Below are 20,282 nucleotides of genomic sequence, written 5' to 3'. Positions count from 1 at the left end.
CTCACGTTTACAAATGAAAATCAACACTCAGACTATAGTCATAAAGTAGGACAATAAATGAACAAAAGACAAACCCGGGACACAGCAGTACAAACAATAGACCATCAACTCTGAAAACTAAAAGTAAAATAGAAACATGGATTACATTTAGTAGTCTCAGCTCCGGCAGAAATTTACCAAATTTATCGCAAACTCAACTGAGAATCATCTTTATTAGGAGAAGCAAACGGAAATTCCATTGAGCATATTTTCTTATATTTAGTTATTATTGATTTTGTTCTCTTTGTTATTTAATTTGTTTATTTATTGAACTTGAATCCGTATTCAGTAAACATACCCATTTCCGGATTGATTTCTACATACATTATTTACTATCGCCATTGAAAAACGGAAGTGTTGGAAAAAATACATTCAACCTTTCCCAAAAGAATGTTTGATGGTTTTCGGGCTAACAGGATGCAATAACTGAATGAGAATCAGGAAAACATGGTATGATGTTATGAAAATCCCAAGTTTGTGCGATTTTATTGTGGTAGGGGCTTGAAAAATGTAAGATCAGCAAGTCTTCAACACCAAAAAGATGAACAACTCATTGGCATTTTTGGGAATTGAGACCCCCCCTTTTCCACCCACCTACACTTTCTTTCATTCTAAATATATAAGAAGGGTAGATTTTAGTTTTAGAAATAATATTCCAATCAGTATATATCTATAGTATTGCCAGTTGCCTTTTATCAGTTCATCTCTCACCCAGTTTGTTTGCTATTTCTTCCTTATTCTTCTACCAATCGTTTTTGTTTGAACATCCAAATAGCATGTTGAGGGTTCTTAGAGCATATACTTTAGGGTTAGAGCTCATTCATGGTTATGTTCAGGTTAGGGTTAATGATTGTAAGAATTGTTTTATCTTTAGTTAGAACATTTAAAGTAAAAGGAAGTGATTTGATCTTCAAATCCTTGTTAATTCAGCATCAGGTTTGTTTGTACCCAATACACTTTCGCACCTAAACAATCACCCCTAGGTCAGTTCACACCCTTCACGTACACATCCGATTTTTATTCAAATTCCAGTTGAATTATAATGTCTTTTTTATCATGTTTATATGGATATATATATATTATATACATGACATGTACCAAAAAAAAATCCTGGATAAAGATTGATTTCGCTTTTTAAATTACTGCCTTTATTACGAAATTAAAAAAAAATTAAAAAAATTTGTATAGGAATACACTTACCAAATCAGGATAAATTTTTGTTTAACAAGAAAAAAATTGTCAGAATCTCACTTTATCATGTTTATTTTTAAACATTGTGAAAAAATCATTTATAGCAATTGCTTATCAAACCTCAATCATTATAAAACATGAAACCAATAAAAAAGGTGCGAATTTGAAGGGTTTGATGGAACTTTGGTTGCGAAACCTGTAGGATGCGAAAGTTAAAAGGGGCAAATGTTTTTTGGCTTATGGACCAAGATTCCTTCGGCATTATTATACATAGTCTATTCAGTACCTAGTCAAATAGACACCCATGAAAATTTTATTTGATAGCACCCAAGGTTGACATGTTGATTTGCATTTAGTAAATATATTCTTTTTTTTTCATATATTTTTTTTAATTTCACTCAAGACAAACTTATATTACCATAATTACACAGTTCGAGGGATAGTTTTAAAATGTCAAACACTTGTTGCAGATTTATAAAAATTTGCCTATACCTGGGGTAAATTTCATGGAGGAGAAATATATCACAACGATTGAATGTACATGTACATAAATTCACTGGTAAAAATATATCAAAATTCATTAAATTGACAGAATTGTTCTTTCTATACTCTACAGGAATATGTACTATAATAATGTAGTTTAATACATGTACATGTATAAATTAAATTGTACATTTTTTGTTGCATATGTATGTACTGATAAAAGAATACATGTATCATTTAATTACTTTTTGAATAAGGTGTGCAAATAATAACATGTTTACATGTGTATCTTTGATGCTAGTTAAAGGTATAATTGGTACATTTGTGTAATACAAAAATAATTTAAAAACTTGTATGTTCAGATATATATTGTAAATTGATAATACATCAGCTTTGTACATATCCCACTTTGATTTATCCAGATCATTTCTAAGAATGATTTTCTGTTTTATTATTTATTAACAAAAGTCACAATAAGTTTATCAAATGGGAATATCATCTATGTCTTAGATTATAATTTTCTAATATATTTAAAATTTTTAGGAGAAGATTAGCACTGATGTCAATGGAACTTCACCAAAAACAAAAAATAATACGGGAAAATATGGCAGAGTTGACCTGGCAGACTTTGTGAAAGAAGTTGACAGATTTTCTAGATTAATTGAACCATTTGCATTTGTTTTATATTGCTTGGATGACATCAGGAAGTAAGAACATATATATTTTGGACAAAATTTAAATGTTGGCACGTTTAAATGATTATATACATATGTTCATGTACATGTTAATGAGCCTAAGGGGCATAACAGAACCAGCATGTCATTTGAAATAGCATTTACAAATGTATGTGCACAAGATGTGATTCATTTATGAATAACTATAGTACAACCATGGAAGTAATATTTAGAAGGAATAACAACGACTAATTAGCATGTATTTATAGCATGCTGAGCTCTGTACTAAAGTCATATGATTTCATCCAATTATAGTCTCAGCGGTAAGACGCCTTTGGTTACTATCTGCGTTACCGCGGTTGTAAAAGGCATCTGGAATTTCTTATCAGTCACGTGGTTTTATCGAGTCCGGTAATTATAGCGCACCTGTGGGAAATCCCTAGTTTATTAATAACAAGGTAGCGCTGTATCACATAGAATATCTACCTTTAGAAAGAAATCGAATGGTGAAAAAAACTTGAAAAATGGACGAGAATTGTTCAAACTACAGCAGTTTAACATGGAAAATTGTATTTAATTTAGCATATTTTTGCTTTTTACCGTTTGTTTTAAACTGTTCTAAAAGTATTTTCCGGTTAAAAGTGGATCCCGAGTTAAACAGTTAAATACCGATGAATCGATCAGGTTTCACATGATGTTTAACAAAATAATGTAGGCATAGATTTTTTTACTGTTGAAATGTGCAAAGTTTATCGAGATTGAATGAAATAATATTTACTTTCAAGTATTCTAAATTTATGTATGTCATAAATGTCATTGATTGCATTATTGAAACTGGACAACTAAAACGGGGATAATATTTTCGTAAATATATATTTAAAAAGTGTTTATTGTGGAATGCTTGTATTAATATAATAAGCTATACAGCAAAAAATATAACAAACCGACGAAATGGGCTTGCATCTATCTGTCTTACGGTAAATTCATTTTTACACAAATTAGTTTATGTATCAAGAACTTAAATTGAAGGATAGAACCGTTTAGAATTGTTAATAATTTAATTGACTATAAATACACGAGAGATTTAGATTTTTCGTATTTAATAAAGGGTGTCCAAACGTATTTTTTGTACAGTCATCTTCTTAACTTTATACGGAAATGGTTTTTTAATTGTCTGTAAATTTTAAAATTGAAATGACACAACTTTGTTCTCCAATTTTTATGTGATAGCTGTCGGTTTTAACTATTAAGTTCAAACTAACCAAAAATAGGGAAAAATTGGACTAAAATAAAAATTGAACGAATGACTCTTTTCGGCAGCGTACATCAACGGAATGTAACGAATGGACTATTCGGGTTACTTCGCATGTATATTCGACAAAAACTTGTCTGTTCGTACGTAGTTCTCCGTGAACACGAAAATGACCGATAAGTGTCAGTGATTTGATCGATCACATGCGGAGAATAAACTTCCATGCCAGATATTGAACCAATTAACGAGTTATTGAAAGATGGGCGGTAACGCAGATGAAACCTTTGAAGTGACGACGATGTTATTCCTTCCAATATTACTTCCATGGTACAACTATACAATGTACATGTAATTTACTAATTTTTCATAATGAATGCAATATTTTGTGGTTGAATCACTTTGAAATATTTCCTTTATTCCAGGTTAGTAAATTTGCAAATGTCACTCGTCCAATCACAAGAAGTCACCTTGTTTTACTGTTATTCATTCATCAGAAAGATATTACCCAATAAAATTGCATTTTGGTGTTATATATAATTGCAGCATATAGTATCATTATAATTGTAGTTTCCCATCCCAAATCCCTTTATGTGTACAATGTGCAATGTACTTCATTTGTACATGTAAAACAAGTGTGTTTAATCTTACTGATTTGAACGCGACTTGCTATGTATGTAAAATTCATAAAATAAGGTTAGCTCTTTAGAATCTTGTGTTGCTTTTGTTTTTAAAACTGTTCATTGACAGAGCTATAAATCTTGTAATAAAACAAATTGTTATTATACTATTATAACTCACCATCATTTTACCTTAGAGTTACACCAGGATTTTGGTAGTGTTTAACATATAGAGAGTCTTGATCTTATAAAAGAGAATACTGCAGTCCAATTTTCAAATGATTTAAGAATTTTATTTTTTGAAGAGAAAAAAATTATTCTAATTCACAAACTATTATACCTTGCTGTACTGCATGTTTACAGAATCTATTTTATGTTTCAGTTGGAGATATCCAAAAATTACTTTATGTTTATGGATTATTTGTAATCTTTGCTGCATAATTCTCACAAAAGGTATGTACAAATATATATATCTTAGAAAATACCACAGCCAGGCTGGCCTATAAAAAAATACTGTTTTGTTTAAAAATAGGGAGGGACATGCATACATGCATATATATATATATATAATTGTAAATTAAAGTATCTGTTGGACTAGGTGAAAATTACTTTTCTTTTCCCTACAAAATAGAATAAAAAGCTTTTAATTTTAAAATATGTATATACATGTATTAACATTAGCTTTTAAATTTGTTTAAAAGTTATTTGATTATGAAGTAAATAATGTGATCTTGATTAATATTTTTTGGGATACGATTGCTTTCAAGCAATCTGTAGACTTATACCAGTGGCTCAGAGCAATTTCCCTCACGTCAATCGTTTTATTCTAAACATTAAGGAACATCTCAGATTCTTATGATTGTCTTGCTTTAAAAGGTAAAAACAAACAAAGGGATTGAACTTAATCAACTTTCCTATAATGTTCTTTTCATAATCTTCATGTTTGATAATTCCCTTGACTTCGATGCATGTTTTTAATAACACGGAAAATCAAAATTGAGCAGTATTTATATTTAGTGTAGTTATAAATTTAGAAACACGTCAGAGGGAATTCCCAGTTTTGATAAAATGCGAGAGTTCTCTGAATACCGATAAATCTATTTCTGTCATATAAGAATTGAAGTGGAGTTTTTCTTATATGTTACCGTTATGAAACTGATATTTGAGATTGTACTTCCATAAAGAAATTGAGAACCATCTAGGTCGTTTAATAAGCATTTGGAATATATCTTGCCGCAGGGTTTGATTTGGAAATTATGCGCATGCGTATAGTTTTCTTGACTTTAAGGGGTTTTAGATTGAATGGTTGCTCTGGATTCCCCACTCAATTAATTTATAACTCATGGGATCTTTTCTATGTATGTCTGCTATTGAGGGTTATTGTTGTTGCATAATTTTAAATCCTATGCATCATTTAGATTAAAATAAATATATTCCACATCGTAGAACACCCCTTCAGGCGAAATGGAGTCTTCCATATTATCGTTTCGAGTTGTCTCTTTTCCGGCAGTAACTTCCGTGAATTCTGAATATAAACAAGACGTCAAGTATAAGCTCGTTAGATGTCAATAAACGTCGTATTATATTAAAAACGAATGCAATTTAAACCGATAAATGTGTACGGTAAGGAGCCATGATGACTGACCCAAAGGAAATTAAATATTTAAAGAGTTAGGAATGGGGTTCCTCCTAGAATAACGTAGGAAAAAAGGTGATAAGATACGAATTGAAATCTACATCTACATCATACGACGATCCATCAGCACATTGATGACTATACGTCGGCGCATCGCTAACAGACACTTAATAAAATATAATAACCAATGAGTGAAATAAAATACCTTCTCTGACATCTCTCACTCTGAGTCAGTCAGTGACTGCTGTGGAAAGTAAACTTGGTATTGATAGTACAAAAATAAAACACAATAGACCTAATTACATTCTTCATACACTTTTATCCGGGTTTGGCTATTTTGTAACTATTTTACATGTCTGTTTGTCATTTGAATTAGTTTTGAAAATAATATTATCCAGCTACATGCATACATGTGTCAATGAAACAATGGCAATCGTATCCCTCAGAGCAATCTGCTCTTTGATTCCTGTCTGGTGTCAATACCAGTAAAAGTGATAAGCGATCATTTACCTGATACCTAGAGGAAGGCCCCCCTGTAGATTATCATACAATAATTAGGGACTATTACGGGACAGCAAAAAAATTGACTAGCAAATTTGATCCGCTCAGGTCTCTTAATGTGTGAAAGAGATACCAAAACTTTGTTTGCAATGATTTGACTAATTTTAATTTAAAGAATCTATTTCAAACTTAAACACATGGTCTATTTTGTATATACATGTAAGTTACTGGCCTATTCCTGCAATCAGATGGTCTATGCAAACTTTGCCCTCTGACATTGCTAAATGTCCAATATGTATATATTTTAGGTGCTGTATTTGTTCTTGTTTCGTTACTGGTGGTAGTAATAGCTGCCACTGGCTTGGTACAGATACACACAAGGATATTAGATAAAATATTACCTGTCAATCATCTCTCTAATCCTGATGATGAGTCCTCAGACGAGAACGATGAAGATTCAGCCTACAGTACAGTCAGACAATTCAGAGTTAGGTATGTTCGGAATCTGATCTTTTTTCTTTTTCTTGCCAATACATGTATAGATTTGCCAATTGTTTATTAAAGATGTATAATGTACATATAAAAATAAGAAGATGTAGTTTGATTGCCAATGAGACAACTCTCCACCAGATATCAAACGACATAGTAGTTTACAACTATGGGTCACTGTATGGCCTTTAACAATTATCAAAACCAATACCGCAGTCTGATGTAAAAGGCCATGAGATGACAAATGTGAAACAATTCAAACAAGAAAACTAACCGCCTGATTTATGTACCAAAAAATGAACAAAAAACAAATATGATATACAGTAACAAAAGACAATCACTAAATTACAGTCTCCTGACTTGGGACAGACACAAACAAAACAATGAATACATATATGATTTAAAATTAAATTTTTTTTAGAAGATGCTTACCACACAAATTACTGATACTTTGTTTTGCAAATTTGTTTTTGGAAAAAATAAAATGTGACAAGATATTGTTTTGAAAGAAAGTTTTTAAAGTCTATTTTAAAAATAGGTGTTTGTTTTTCTGCTGGGTTTTGGTTTTAACCCTTTCACCGATTGCTGCCCAGAGAGAAGCTACTCTGAGACGATGGCTTCCCTGGCTACTATTACTCAAGTGGGAGATCTTCATAATAAATGTCAATAAAAACTTGTTTGTAGTTATTTGTGTATTTATTTCATTCACTAACACCATGTTCACAGTTTTGTTCATGTTTTGATAAGTTTTTCTTCATAAAATATTCAAATTTTCAAATTTTCGGCATTATCTAGGTGAAATTCTCAAAATTCTGCTCTTAGACCCCAAATCGTAATTTTTAAACCCAAAACGGCAAAATTTTGAAAATTTTTATGAGGCTGTACAAATTCCTCACACTGAACAATGTCCATTTCAAGTGTTTTGTACATAAAACGACATTTTACGTCAAAAAAGTATACTAGTTTGGCTTCAATTCTTCCATATTCTTTCAAAAAAATGTTCCCTCAGGCCACGGTTTTTTAATTTGTTGGTTTACGGATTTTCCCCATGAAAAAGTCGGGTCGGTCGGTCGGGATAAAAAAAAGAAAAAAAAATCATCTTTGAAGACAAAAAAATATGCAAAATCAATATATATTTCACCTTTCTAGCAATATGTTTGTTATGCTATTTTATCATCATTTCTAAAATTTTAGTTCGATGAAATATTATTGCTCAGCTGTTATAAACTACGCATGACATTGTCTAGTAATTTACAGTAAAAAAAAGGGGATGCACGGACAAAGACGAAATTAAATCATCATTTCAGAAACAAGAAAAATAGATTCGCGTAGCTCTTAATCAATTCCAGAAAACTGGGTAAATAATGATCTTCAAGCACGAAAACTGATAAAGAAAAAATGCATAAACGTCGTACGAAAATAAGTTTCAACACACGTGTCAAAAACCTAATAGAATCGTCCACTGGAAAAACGATATCGGGTTAATCTGTTGTCTTGCATTCCCGTTTTTTTATCCAAATGAACGACATTTTTTTTATTACCTATAAAAACAAGAAAATTCCTAATGATTTGTTAATATTCAGTTCTTTAATTTGATGCCTTCACCCTGTCCACATTTGGACAAGTCTATTTCTATGAGATGATGCATCTTACGGACTGGTGACAAATAAGGTAAACGAACTTATTGTGTAATTGGTTTTAAACACAAGTTTCGTTCCGCAAAATTATTTGCGCAAACGACATTTCAAGGTCAGTTATAATTGATTTGTCTATATTTAGAAACGTAAACTGGAAGGGGTTTTTTTTCACACCAGAAAGTATTGTCAATTTTGTTAGTGATTAATGCATTTCATTTCAGGAAAAAAATATTTTAATTATTTTTCAGGGATAATGCATTTGTTAAGGTCGACGGGATTAAAAAAGCGTGAAAAGTGAATTTTATTTTTATTCTGGAAATCAGCAAAATCGGGTCGGCGGATCCGTAAACCAATAAATTAAAAAATCCTGGCCTCATTTCAAATTCTCATAAATTCCGTAAATTTCGTCTGATTTTGACACGGTTTTCAACAAACGGAAGCGCCATGTTTACACTTTCATCCGGGTATTCATCAAAGAAAGATAACTGATGTTTGCACTGTTTTGAGCGGGAAACATAAAAGATGTATTCCGATCCCGGTAAAAAGGGACTCATCGTCAGCTGTCTGAAGCGTGAATCCCGGTAAACCGGGACTCATCGGCGAAAGGGTTAAGGTAATTTACAGTACTAGTGCTGAATCAGTGAAGAACAATTGAAAATCTTCCATCATACTAATTAGTATTCTATACCTACTTTATTTCAGCATAATACAGATGTTTGAGTTTGTTGTTAAGTGTAATGAGTTACTTGCACATTTTTATGGAATCCTGAAGTGGGATAATATATTGCCATCATTAAGGTAAGGAAATCAGTGATAATCTTGAAACACTTTTGGCAGAAATTATATTTTTCAATGATGAATTTAGCTTCATCTTCCATTTGCTATGATTTCCAATTTGTTTGTAAACAAAGGATGGGGCACATTCAGGATGAATACACTACATCAAGATCAAAAGGCAGTAGATTTGATACATATTTGAGCACTGGATAAAATATCTAATACTGTAAACCAACTTATTTTCGCGATCGATTTGTTTTCGCAACTTTCGCGAATAGAAAAATAACGTGAATATTAATTGTCGCGAATATGTAAAACTTGGATCTTTCCTTATAACACTTTATCAAGTAAATAAGAAAATCGGAAAAATAAATAGCCGCGAAGTGGTTAAGAAAGGGTCAAACGCGAAATAAAGTATCCACGAAAATAAGGTGGTTTACAGTATGTTATCTTTTTGCGAAATGTTTTGTTGAATAATTGTTACTCATTTTAAGATATGCATGTTATTGAAACTTATGGATTATATTTGTTGTTACTTTAATTTGCAGATTTCACATAGAGTTTTGTACATTATTACTGAGTTTTGTTGTATTACCAACAAGGTGGATATATATAGCCTTAGTAAACTGGGTGTTTCTGGACAATGATATTGTCATACAAGGTAAGTTATGCTTTAGTTATTCAAATATTAAAAAACATATTTTCAAAATATTTTATTTTTTGTACACTTTGAAGTCATAATAATATAATAAATAAATTTGGTGTATTTACTGTCTTCTGATTGGTTAAAAGTATTAGTTTTATTTTCAATGTTGTCAATTTTTATGGCGACACGCCCACTCTGACGTTGTGTATTCATACCCCAACATGTGTGTACGTACGTTTTTATTGTTAATATGAATAATATAAAAAGTTCTTTGAGTCTTATTTTTGATAGAAATTTATTTATAATGAATGGCAATAATTTATTTTGAATTTATTGACCCATAAAATTAATTTTTTACTCTTCACATTTTACATAATCCGCTTCGCGGATTATTCAATGTGAAGAGTCAAAAATTAATTTTATGGTTCAATAAATTCAAAATAAATAATAGCCATTCATTAAATACAGAATTTTCAGTTTTAATATAGTTGAGCTACTGTTCTATTTATTTAAACTTGACAGCTTTCACCTAACATTCTTTTTGAAATAATATATTTTCTCCTTTTTAATGTATTATTGATTGTTTTCTGTTTTACACTCCAGTTGTTATAGATAACAGTCAGTTGTTTATTGGCTGTCTGACAGGACAGGCACTACAGTCTCCTGTTTCAAAAACAGTCAATTCAAAGGTAAGCACAATTCAATATGCAATGACTGTTTGTTGTTTTTCAAACCCACAGTTATTGATACAACAATATGTAAACAATCACATTCTGAAATCTAGTTGAAGTACACAATTGAATATCCTTTATGTATCCCAACCACAAGTTTAGTTTAGGTCACCTTGACATATAGGTTATTGCATGAATGACTGAATTGCTATAGTTTTTTTTTAAATCTTTTAAAATCAAAAAGGTGAACACTTTTAAAAGATTAAAAGAAGTTTTTTTACCACATTGAAGTTGTGGCTTTTTCTTTGAACAATTATGAAAACTGTTTGTTGTCATCTTTTAGAGTTTCTAGGGAGTACATTGCTATACACCATAAATTGATAGTGAATCTCAGAACTTAGGAGTGTAGGCTAAATCTTTAAATTTGCACTTACCTTTATATTACTTAGGTGAATTTTTTTCAACATCTATAAATGTTCAATGCATAGTTTTGTTATAAATCTCATATATTTTAATTACAGGAAGAAATTAAATCTGAAGAAGAAGTTAAAGACAAGCAATCTACTGCTAAAGATTCTGAAGATATATCTGATGTAAGTCATGTATCTACTGTGGATTCATTATTATTCGTTGGATACCAATTTTCGTGGATTTCGTGGGAACAGGTAACCACGAATTCAAATGTTCAACGAATTGCAAGTTGTCTATAGGGTTGTATGCATATTTTGGCAAAACCACGAAATCAAATATCCAGGAAATGAAGGTTTTCATCAATCCACGAAAATTGAAACCCACGAAAATAAATGAATCCACAGTATTTGTTTTAGAACCAAACAAACATGACAAAGTATACAGTCAAACCTGATTTAACAGTCATGTCATTTCAGCTGTCCCCTGTATCTATTTAATTTAACTCTCTTCAGCAGTCATCTAATTTTGGAACAGATTTGCCATTTCAACTTTTACATTGTAATGCTTTAACTACCAATATAATCATTACAAAAAAATAATGAAAATTGAAACTGGTTTTGAACAGAGATCAGGAGCTGGTATGTGAATTGGTTAATAACCTTGTTTTCTACTCTTGTAACTTTCTATTAAAAATAGTATCACCAGCTTATTTCTCAACTATAATTTAATTAACAAAATTAACTAGGTATCTTCCCAATAATTATATAACTTATAAGATTTTCTGTACGTGTCACTCATGTTCAATAATTATATAGCTAGAGTTTAATTGATTTCCCAATAAGACCACACTGTTTATTTATTGTGTTAAATATCTTAGCATATATACTTTATTTTACAGCTTGATTATGATGCTGAAACAATTGAAGTTACAATGGATGAAGATGGTAAATCACCTTCTACAAACAAACCAGGCATGGTGGCTAGATTGATGGAATTAAAGAAAAGAAGACAACATATAGCCAATGGTAAATATCTTGGATGAGTTACCACAAGATAAATACCTTTTTGATTTAAACTGTCTGTTTGATCTAAATACAGACATGAAAATCTTATAAAGCATTTATTATTTTTAAGATAGATAGCTATTTTCTTTCTACTAGATTGACTTTAAGCCAAGGATTGTTGACATTTGTCAAATATTACCATGAGAATTTTGGATAAAACTGAATATATGAATTTATTCTTGTTTTTTTTCTTCAGAAAGCTGTTTTGCCTGTAAAGTGTCATTTGCATCAATTCTGAAAAGAAGAGTATGTATTTTTAGAAAAATAAACAACAATAGCAATACATTCAGTATAAGCAAGGAAGCATGCACACAAATATTCAAAAGAAAAAAAAACATTTAAAAATACTTGTTCTTGGGAAAAATATGGTTGGAATTGTTTTGATATATTCCACATGAAAAAGATGCTATTTTTGGTAGAGGTGTCCTCAATATAACACATCAAAGTATAATCTAAGTAGTTTGAACACTTTACAACTGAAAACAGTAGATAGTCTTACAAATTGTCAAGAGAGTTGGTGGAATTCAGAGAAATTCAGAGGAAATCCTTGAGAAAAAGTGTTCCATATCATATTTGGTGCAAAGTATATTTAATACTGCTATGAGAAAAGAGTCAGAATTTGAAGCACTGGAAACACATCCCAGACTGTCAGATTACAACTGATTAAGGTAGTTCAAAAAGTATATCCAACCTTTTCCTTTCAGCACTGTCAACCTTGAGTAAAAAAAACCACATGCATATGAGTATCCCTTAAAGGGAAATAATTCATGAAAATATGTAGCATCAGAACTAAACACATTTATGATTAATAAACCAGTTGTTGGCATGACACGGGTTATGTTCTTCTCATATATATTATGATGGTATGATACTAAACCCCTCAGGGGGAGGATTGTGCCTGATATTCATATGATGAAGACATAATTTTTCAATCAGTTTAATTGAAGTCCGGACCTGGCATGTCAGTTAACTGCTAGTAGTCTGATGTTATTTATGTATTATTGTCATTTTGTTTATTTTCTTTGGTTACATCTTCTGACATCAGACTGGGACTTCTCTTGAACTGAATTTTAATGTGCGTATTGTTATGCGTTTACTTTTCTGCATTGGCTAGAGGTATAGGGGGAGGGTTGAGATCTCACAAACATGTTTAACCCTGCCGCATTTTTGCACCTGTCCCATGTCAGGAGCCTCTGGCCTTTGTTAGTCTTTTATTATTTTAACTTTTAGTTTCTTGTGTATAATTTGGAGTTTAGTATGGTGTTCATTATCACTGAACCAGTATATACTTGTTTAGGGGCCAGCTGAAGGACGCCTCCGGGTGTGAGAATTTCTCGTTGCATTGAAGACCTGTTGGTGACCTTCTGCTGTTATCTGCTCTATGGTCGGGTTGTTGTCTCTTTGGCACATTCCCCATTTCCATTCTCAATTTTAAAGATATATAACTTGTAAATTTCCATTATTGCATTAAGACTACATGTATTCAACTGAATGGTTAAAAAGTATTCCATTGCTATTATTATGTCTATGTATTACCATAAATATTTATTTTTTCAGTTCTATTGTCGACACTGTGGTAACAATTTCTGTTCTAAATGTTGTAATCAACGAGTACCAAAATCTGTATTTGGAGCTACTGGTAAGTCAATACAAGTTAATGATACAATATTGATCAACATTGTCAATATAATCTGAAAATACAAACAAGCTTCAGAATCATAGATTTTTTTAAAAGAAATTTGTAAACAACACTGTATTTCAGTGATTGCCAACAACAAAAGGTTAAAAGTTAATAAATTTATTTGCATTTAAAGAGATGTAAAGTAAACATCAATGAGCCAGCAACCTATAAACACTCAAACACTTAACATAGAGGTCATGGTCAAATCTGTATCTCTCAATCTCAAGGTCTAAATCAACCCAATTCTGTACTAGTTTAAACTGAACCAACAGTGATAGTTTGACATAGACACAATATCATTATTGTTTTCAACAACTAGCAGATTCTTATAGTACAAAATGAAATTCTAGTGACGAAACCTTGTATGCAGAAACACCATGGGATATAGATGTGTCAAATACCAAAATCAAGTAACTCTGACCTTGACCCTAATTAAAGTTAAGTAAATTAAAAACTTTGAATGAATTTGGTTAACCTGATCAACATATTATGAATTCAGAAATAGTTGTGATTGTTTTATTCATATGAAAAAAACTGAACATTTTTAGCATATATAAATCTCTTATTTTTGATTTTTTGGCAGTTTTTGTTTTGATTGTGAACTGGAATCATATTTATTTAAACTGACATTTGGGCTGGTGTTCAGAGATTTACAATATTCTAAATTTTCTAAATTCCAAATTCTTTATTAACTTTGAGCCTTATGGCTCATCAGTATAATCAAATACATGTACAGTGTATACATATGGCATATTACAAACAATATTAACAATATGCATAATTAACAATAGATAACGTCAGAAGTTTCATCAATACAAACTATGAATTTTGTTTTTCCTGCTTTGTGGACAGCTATAGTTTTTATTAAACAAGTAATATTTGCATTTCAGCACCCAGTGCACAGACAGAGACTGTTCTCGTATGTAATACTTGTCATAAGAATCTGACTAAAGCACCAGACAAAGATAAGAAAAGCTGATAGAAAGCACTGTACCATATTGATATAGCTCCTATTGATATTTAAAGGTTGAAGATGGACTACCAAGAGCTACAAAGAATACTTAATATAACCACGTCTTGTAGCGCTCCATGAGTTGTACATGGAAATAGAGCAAAAGTATTTGGAAGATGTATTTTTTATTTTTATGGAAGAATAACTTTGTGAATTTGACAAAGGCGGATCTTGAATAAAATGAAACAAAGGGAAAATAATAAAATGTGGAATGAATATGACTAAAACATGATTTGTAACTAACCACATCAGATTAAACTTACATTTTGAAGTTTTATTGTGAGAAATTTATTATTTCAGTTTACAATTTCTTCATTATTTGTTGTTGAAATTTTTTTTTCTTTTTTTTTAAAGAAGCAGAACCTTTACTCTCCATATCAAAGGTCCTTATTTTTTACACTAATAATGTCATATGGACCTGAAATTCTTGCTGTTTATTAAACAAAAAATATTCATGAATTGCCATTCAAATTTTCAAATTTATAGTCTGTCGAATAGAAAGCAGTTGAAGTTGTCTATAGGTCTTATCTTATCTGATTTGAAGGTCAATTTTGCCTGATGTAAAGGTTATATACTATTTAATATGAAGTTAAAAACCTTTTTAATGAGAAGTTCAAATCTTATCTGATGTGAAAGTAAAATCCTATTTGATATAATTTCATATTCTTTCTGAGTTTCATGTAAAAATCAAAGTGATCTTGTAATATAAACCACCGTTTTATTGTTAAATCATGAATTATGAATAGTTAATGAGACTGTTAGTATATTAAACATGTGTAATTTTAAACAATTCTTACAAGTGTCTAAAAATGTATATAAATGTGTCAAGTTCAGTTTTATTTTTAACTACAAATTTTATGACATCATATATTTAAATCATTGTGTTCAATATTTGTTTATGAGAATAGTCAGTTGTTTTTGTTTTGTTTTTATTGATTTATGCATTTTTTATTTATCAAAATAATTTTCTGCCATTTGTGTGAGTGCAATTTTTTATTTTCAGAATAACAATATTGTAAATGAAAGAGTAATTTTAGTTGAAGGGATTGTGCATTAGATGTAAATGCTGTGATATGCTTTCTAGAGTATTATTTTTAGACTTAACAATGTAATTCTTTGTTTTTTATTCTCACTGTATTGGAATAAACAGCAATATTCTGAGCTCCAGTGAATTGAACTTATACACATGCCATATTAAAAGTTGTTTAAACTTGAACTTATATTATACTTTCCTTTTAAGTCAATCTTATAATCGAGCAGTAAAAAATTGTTCAAATGATTTTTTTTACAGTTCATTCTAAGTTTTAGAAATAGTAAATCTTATCATAATTACAATCAGCATAAATGTACAGTAAATGTTTATCATAAGTCATTTTACTGAATGACCAGTTAAACTACTTTTGCAAATCTTAAAGCCCAAATCCATGCCAATGATGACAAGTCTTCTACCCGGTAATACAAAACTTTCACTTGTTAATTCACTTGGCTCAGCAGAATATTTTTCATTTAAGTTTGGATCATACTTACTCTTTTATTTCTAGGTTTATACTGATTGTAATAAAAACTAAATTATAGTTGTTCAATACAATATTTAGAGGATGAAATGGAAGGAATTAGGTTGTTATTGCTTATATTTTGTAGAATAGATTTCTACAAAACATAATTTTTGCTTAGTATTACCTTTAATCTAGTTTTGAGATAATTTGGTGGTGGACCCATGAATTTTTGTTTTGAAACTTTTTTTGTGACTATTACTAACACAATTTGTTATACTAATGATCTGGTCCTACTCTACATGTTGTATGTTTTTAGCTACAAAGTAAATTTTATTCAACTTTCTACAAAAAAGTTCAGATACCACAACATTTTTTTTCATAGTATTTGTAATGATCAATTTTAACTATTTACATACATATTTTAAGCCATATTTTTAACACCCTTTTTTACACACAATTATTAACAGCCATTTATATTGATGGGGTAAACAAGAATGACTGGGGCTAAACCAGTCACCAGTGACGAGAAATCTGCATTGTTTTTTATTCTAGTAGGTTGAGTATAACTGACCATTTTCATGCCAGTTGAGGGGAGAATATAGTGTTATCCTTGTCCATCATATTTGTTCTGTAATTCTGTATTCCAACAGTAATCCAGACTTTGTTCATTGTTATACCTGATAATAAGCTTATATTTGGTTTACAGGTATTAATTAGTAAGTTACAAATCATTTCCTTTTTGTGGGCCTTCTCTTCACCGAATTTTAGAGCCCTCATACCATTTGTGTAATATGGACAAATTTAGTTTTACAAATAATTAAAGTGAGACTCGTGCTGTATCTAAATGGTGATAAGCTGAAGTGGTCACTAATAATTTGTTTTAGAACTTTTAACAGTGATGACAGACATCCAACTTTATTCACAAAATTTATTAAATTAAAATGCTAATAATAAGTTATACTTTTAAATTTTCTCAAGTTTATATTGAAATATATAAAGGATTTAAAAAATATAACTACTTTTGAAGAATTTATTACCATATTTTCTTGAGCAGAATTTATTTTTATGTATAGAACATACTTTGGTCAAATGTAAACCCAAGCCCATAATTATGCTTTATGTTACACATGTTGCATGCCTAAATTTTTCATCAGCATTAACAAATACCTCAGTTAAATATTTCTTATTAGATAGAATTATCTTTAATAGTTATCTTTTTGTAAAGATTGGGTTTACATTTTAGATTTGTAAATTGATAAGATTTTTGATTTTATTTAGAAAATCCAAGTTAAAGCATATAAATGAAATTGAGGAAATCTAAACATATTTGTTCAACCTCTCATTAAGACAGAGAAAAAATTTGAAAGCTTTATCATACTTTTTAGGTATCATCTGAAAACCCAAAAACTCACAATAGCTATTTGGAAACATTTATACTTTTATATTTACTCTTATAGATGTTAAATCATTTTCATGCAACCATGCAGTTCAATAATTATTGTACTAATAACGGTTAAATCTGTTGTTTTTTTGGGGGGGAATTGAGAAAGAGAAATAGTTTTCACTGTACGTAAAATATGCTAGCATTTAGATTTTAATAGCATTATTTGTACTCAGCATTTGCTAAGTAATTAATCTCACATTATTGTTCATTGTTCAACAATCGCAATAAAATATGATAAATGCATGGAAATATTTCATATTTTACAGTATATATATAATATATAACATAACATAATCTTCACATGAGCAATTTAATTTTGTGACATGATATTTTTTTTTATCAAATTTGAACAAGAACATATTTACTAGCTAGACAATTGGTTAACACTTCCATGATTTTGGTTATAATGCTAGTCATCATCCTAGTCAATCTAAGTTAAAACTGACAAATGTCACTTATATAAATGTTTATAACTGACAAAAGTAATTTTAACTGTCAAATATTGGTATCTTTTTTTACTCGTACAGTTGCATCTCTTATGGGATATTTTAATCCATAACTACATGTAAATTATAGGTTTCTTAATTTTATTAAATTACATAGTATTATTTTAATTATTTCTTTTCTATTTAATTAGCCATGCTATCCTAATGTTAAAGAACCCTTGCAATAACCCTTTCGTTGGTCTATTGATTTTCATTGTACTTGACACCAACTTATGATAGAGAATTCAATGTGCAATTGATCCCATATGTATTAATTGAACAGTCGTTTGATTTATTCCCATTTTTCAAAAGTATCATGTTTTTTCAAGAATTTGTCAAAGAAGTTCATTTGACGATTTGGTTAATCAATTGTTACTTCTGTTTTATCACTTACATCCCTCTGAATCTCTTACCTCATTAGAAATTAGTTCATTCCATATTTTGTCTCATTGCTTTTTAAAAACTAAATGTTATAAAAATAGTTCAGTTCATAATCTATCTTTCATGAATTTTCTCTGTATTATTATTAATTTATCTGTTTTTGTGTTCTTACAAACAATTAAGTGATCATAGTTCAAAAATAGTTACAGTAATGATTTTACGAGAAAGAAAAATATATTAGATAGTATTTTAATATTTTTCTATATCAGTAATTCTGTTAAATTCCCTTTTGGGAATTGGCCTGTTTAACAATCACGCTCCTTCATATAGCTGGTTTTAATAACTCAATTACGATCTGTAAGAAAAAGTAAAAGTGGATAAAATTAAGTTTTCTAGTCTTAACATTTTTATATAGACAATTTTGTAAAAAGGTATAAATTTTTGTATTTATCCTATGCATAAATTTAATCTTAAGTGCATATTGATTTTTTTGACGTTAATTTTTTTTTTTTTTTTAATTTCTAGAATAGTACTAATGATTGACAGTTGAATATAAGGCCATTTCCTTTCATTTGTTCCTGAGAGTGACTTCAATAAGTTCTAACATTTTTTAAATAGAGATCTGTTAATTCATTTATAAAGAAGTGCTTTGTATAAATCTTTGGTATACTAATGCTTGTATTTTCATCTCCCTAATACTTTCATTTATATAAATGTATGATAGATAAACAATATTTGATATGCTGTCGCAGTTTTTAAGCATTATTTTTAAGCATAATGCTAAGTAAGATGTATTGATTTTTAAGTAACTTCTTTTTTATTTATTTATTGGTATATATCTCTTTCAACAAAGTTGTATAATTTAAATTTTAACTATTGATTATTTAGATAGATTGAAGAGAAAAAATATTAAGATTCAATTTTGTTTTTATCATTGATTGCATTAGAATTCTTTTAATTCATAAGTATGTGAAACTTTAATGATATGATAGAATTCTTTTTCTTGAAATATTTTAGCCATTTTTCTGTCAATGAAATATTTGTATAGTTTACAGATAAAATAACAAGTTGAGCAGTGCCATTTTTTATGAAAAATGAAATAGATGACCAAGAATAAGAAGCTTAAAAAATTTGTTTTGTTTTAAAGCATACACAATTCTACAGTGTATATATATTGTATAAAACTCTTGGTTCGGATATAAATGAATGTATGATAAAAATAATGTTTGTGTGGTTTTTAATGAATAGATGTTTTAATATACCAATCTATGGTTGTTTGTGCTTCCTTTTAAGTCTATACATTGTTGTTCCTATTTTTAGCTTGATAGTAGATGTTTTAGAAATGAAAGAACATTAAAATACAAATAAAATAAACATTTATATGTATTACTATTTATGCCAGTTTTCCTTGACAAAGTTGATAATTTGGACTCTTCTTTTGTTTTTATACGACCGCAAAATTTGAAAAATTTTTCGTCGTATATTGCTATCACGTTGGCGTCGTCGTCGTCGTCGTTGTCTGCGTCGTCGTCGTCGTCCGAATACTTTTAGTTTTCGCACTCTAACTTTAGTAAAAGTGAATGGAAATCTATGAAATTTTAACACAAGGTTTATGACCACAAAAGGAAGGTTGGTATTGATTTTGGGAGTTTTGGTCTCAACATTTTAGGAATTAGGGGCCAAAAAGGGCCCAAA

The 20,282-nt window shown here is 29.7% G+C and overlaps 1 protein-coding gene across 1 annotated transcript; it reads left to right on the top strand.

Annotated features, from left to right (window-relative positions):
* The first annotated feature begins 372 nt into the window (after positions 1-372).
* Positions 373-19,961, top strand: LOC143072971 (protrudin-like). Its single transcript, XM_076248162.1, has 12 exons — positions 373-489; positions 2,257-2,420; positions 4,639-4,709; positions 6,702-6,885; positions 9,222-9,317; positions 9,845-9,957; positions 10,546-10,631; positions 11,135-11,206; positions 11,923-12,049; positions 12,285-12,334; positions 13,646-13,727; positions 14,660-19,961. Exons 1-12 carry the CDS (start codon positions 487-489, stop codon positions 14,746-14,748), a joined length of 1,137 nt encoding a protein of 378 aa, XP_076104277.1. The 5' UTR covers positions 373-486; the 3' UTR covers positions 14,749-19,961.
* Positions 19,962-20,282: the final 321 nt, after the last annotated feature.

Source organism: Mytilus galloprovincialis, chromosome 4 (assembly GCF_965363235.1).
Source record: "Mytilus galloprovincialis chromosome 4, xbMytGall1.hap1.1, whole genome shotgun sequence".
Taxonomy (NCBI): Eukaryota; Metazoa; Mollusca; class Bivalvia; order Mytilida; family Mytilidae; genus Mytilus; species Mytilus galloprovincialis.
Note: the sequence above shows the minus strand (reverse complement) of the source record. Positions and strands in the feature narration are given on the sequence as shown.

What these genes read in the sequence shown, in the direction of transcription:
- LOC143072971 (XM_076248162.1), top strand. An exon ending in TGCTTGGATGACATCAGGAA is followed by an intron (nt 2,421 to 4,638) that starts GTAAGAACATAT and finishes TTTATGTTTCAG; the next exon opens with TTGGAGATATCCAAAAATTA. An exon ending in AATATATTGCCATCATTAAG is followed by an intron (nt 9,318 to 9,844) that starts GTAAGGAAATCA and finishes TTTAATTTGCAG; the next exon opens with ATTTCACATAGAGTTTTGTA.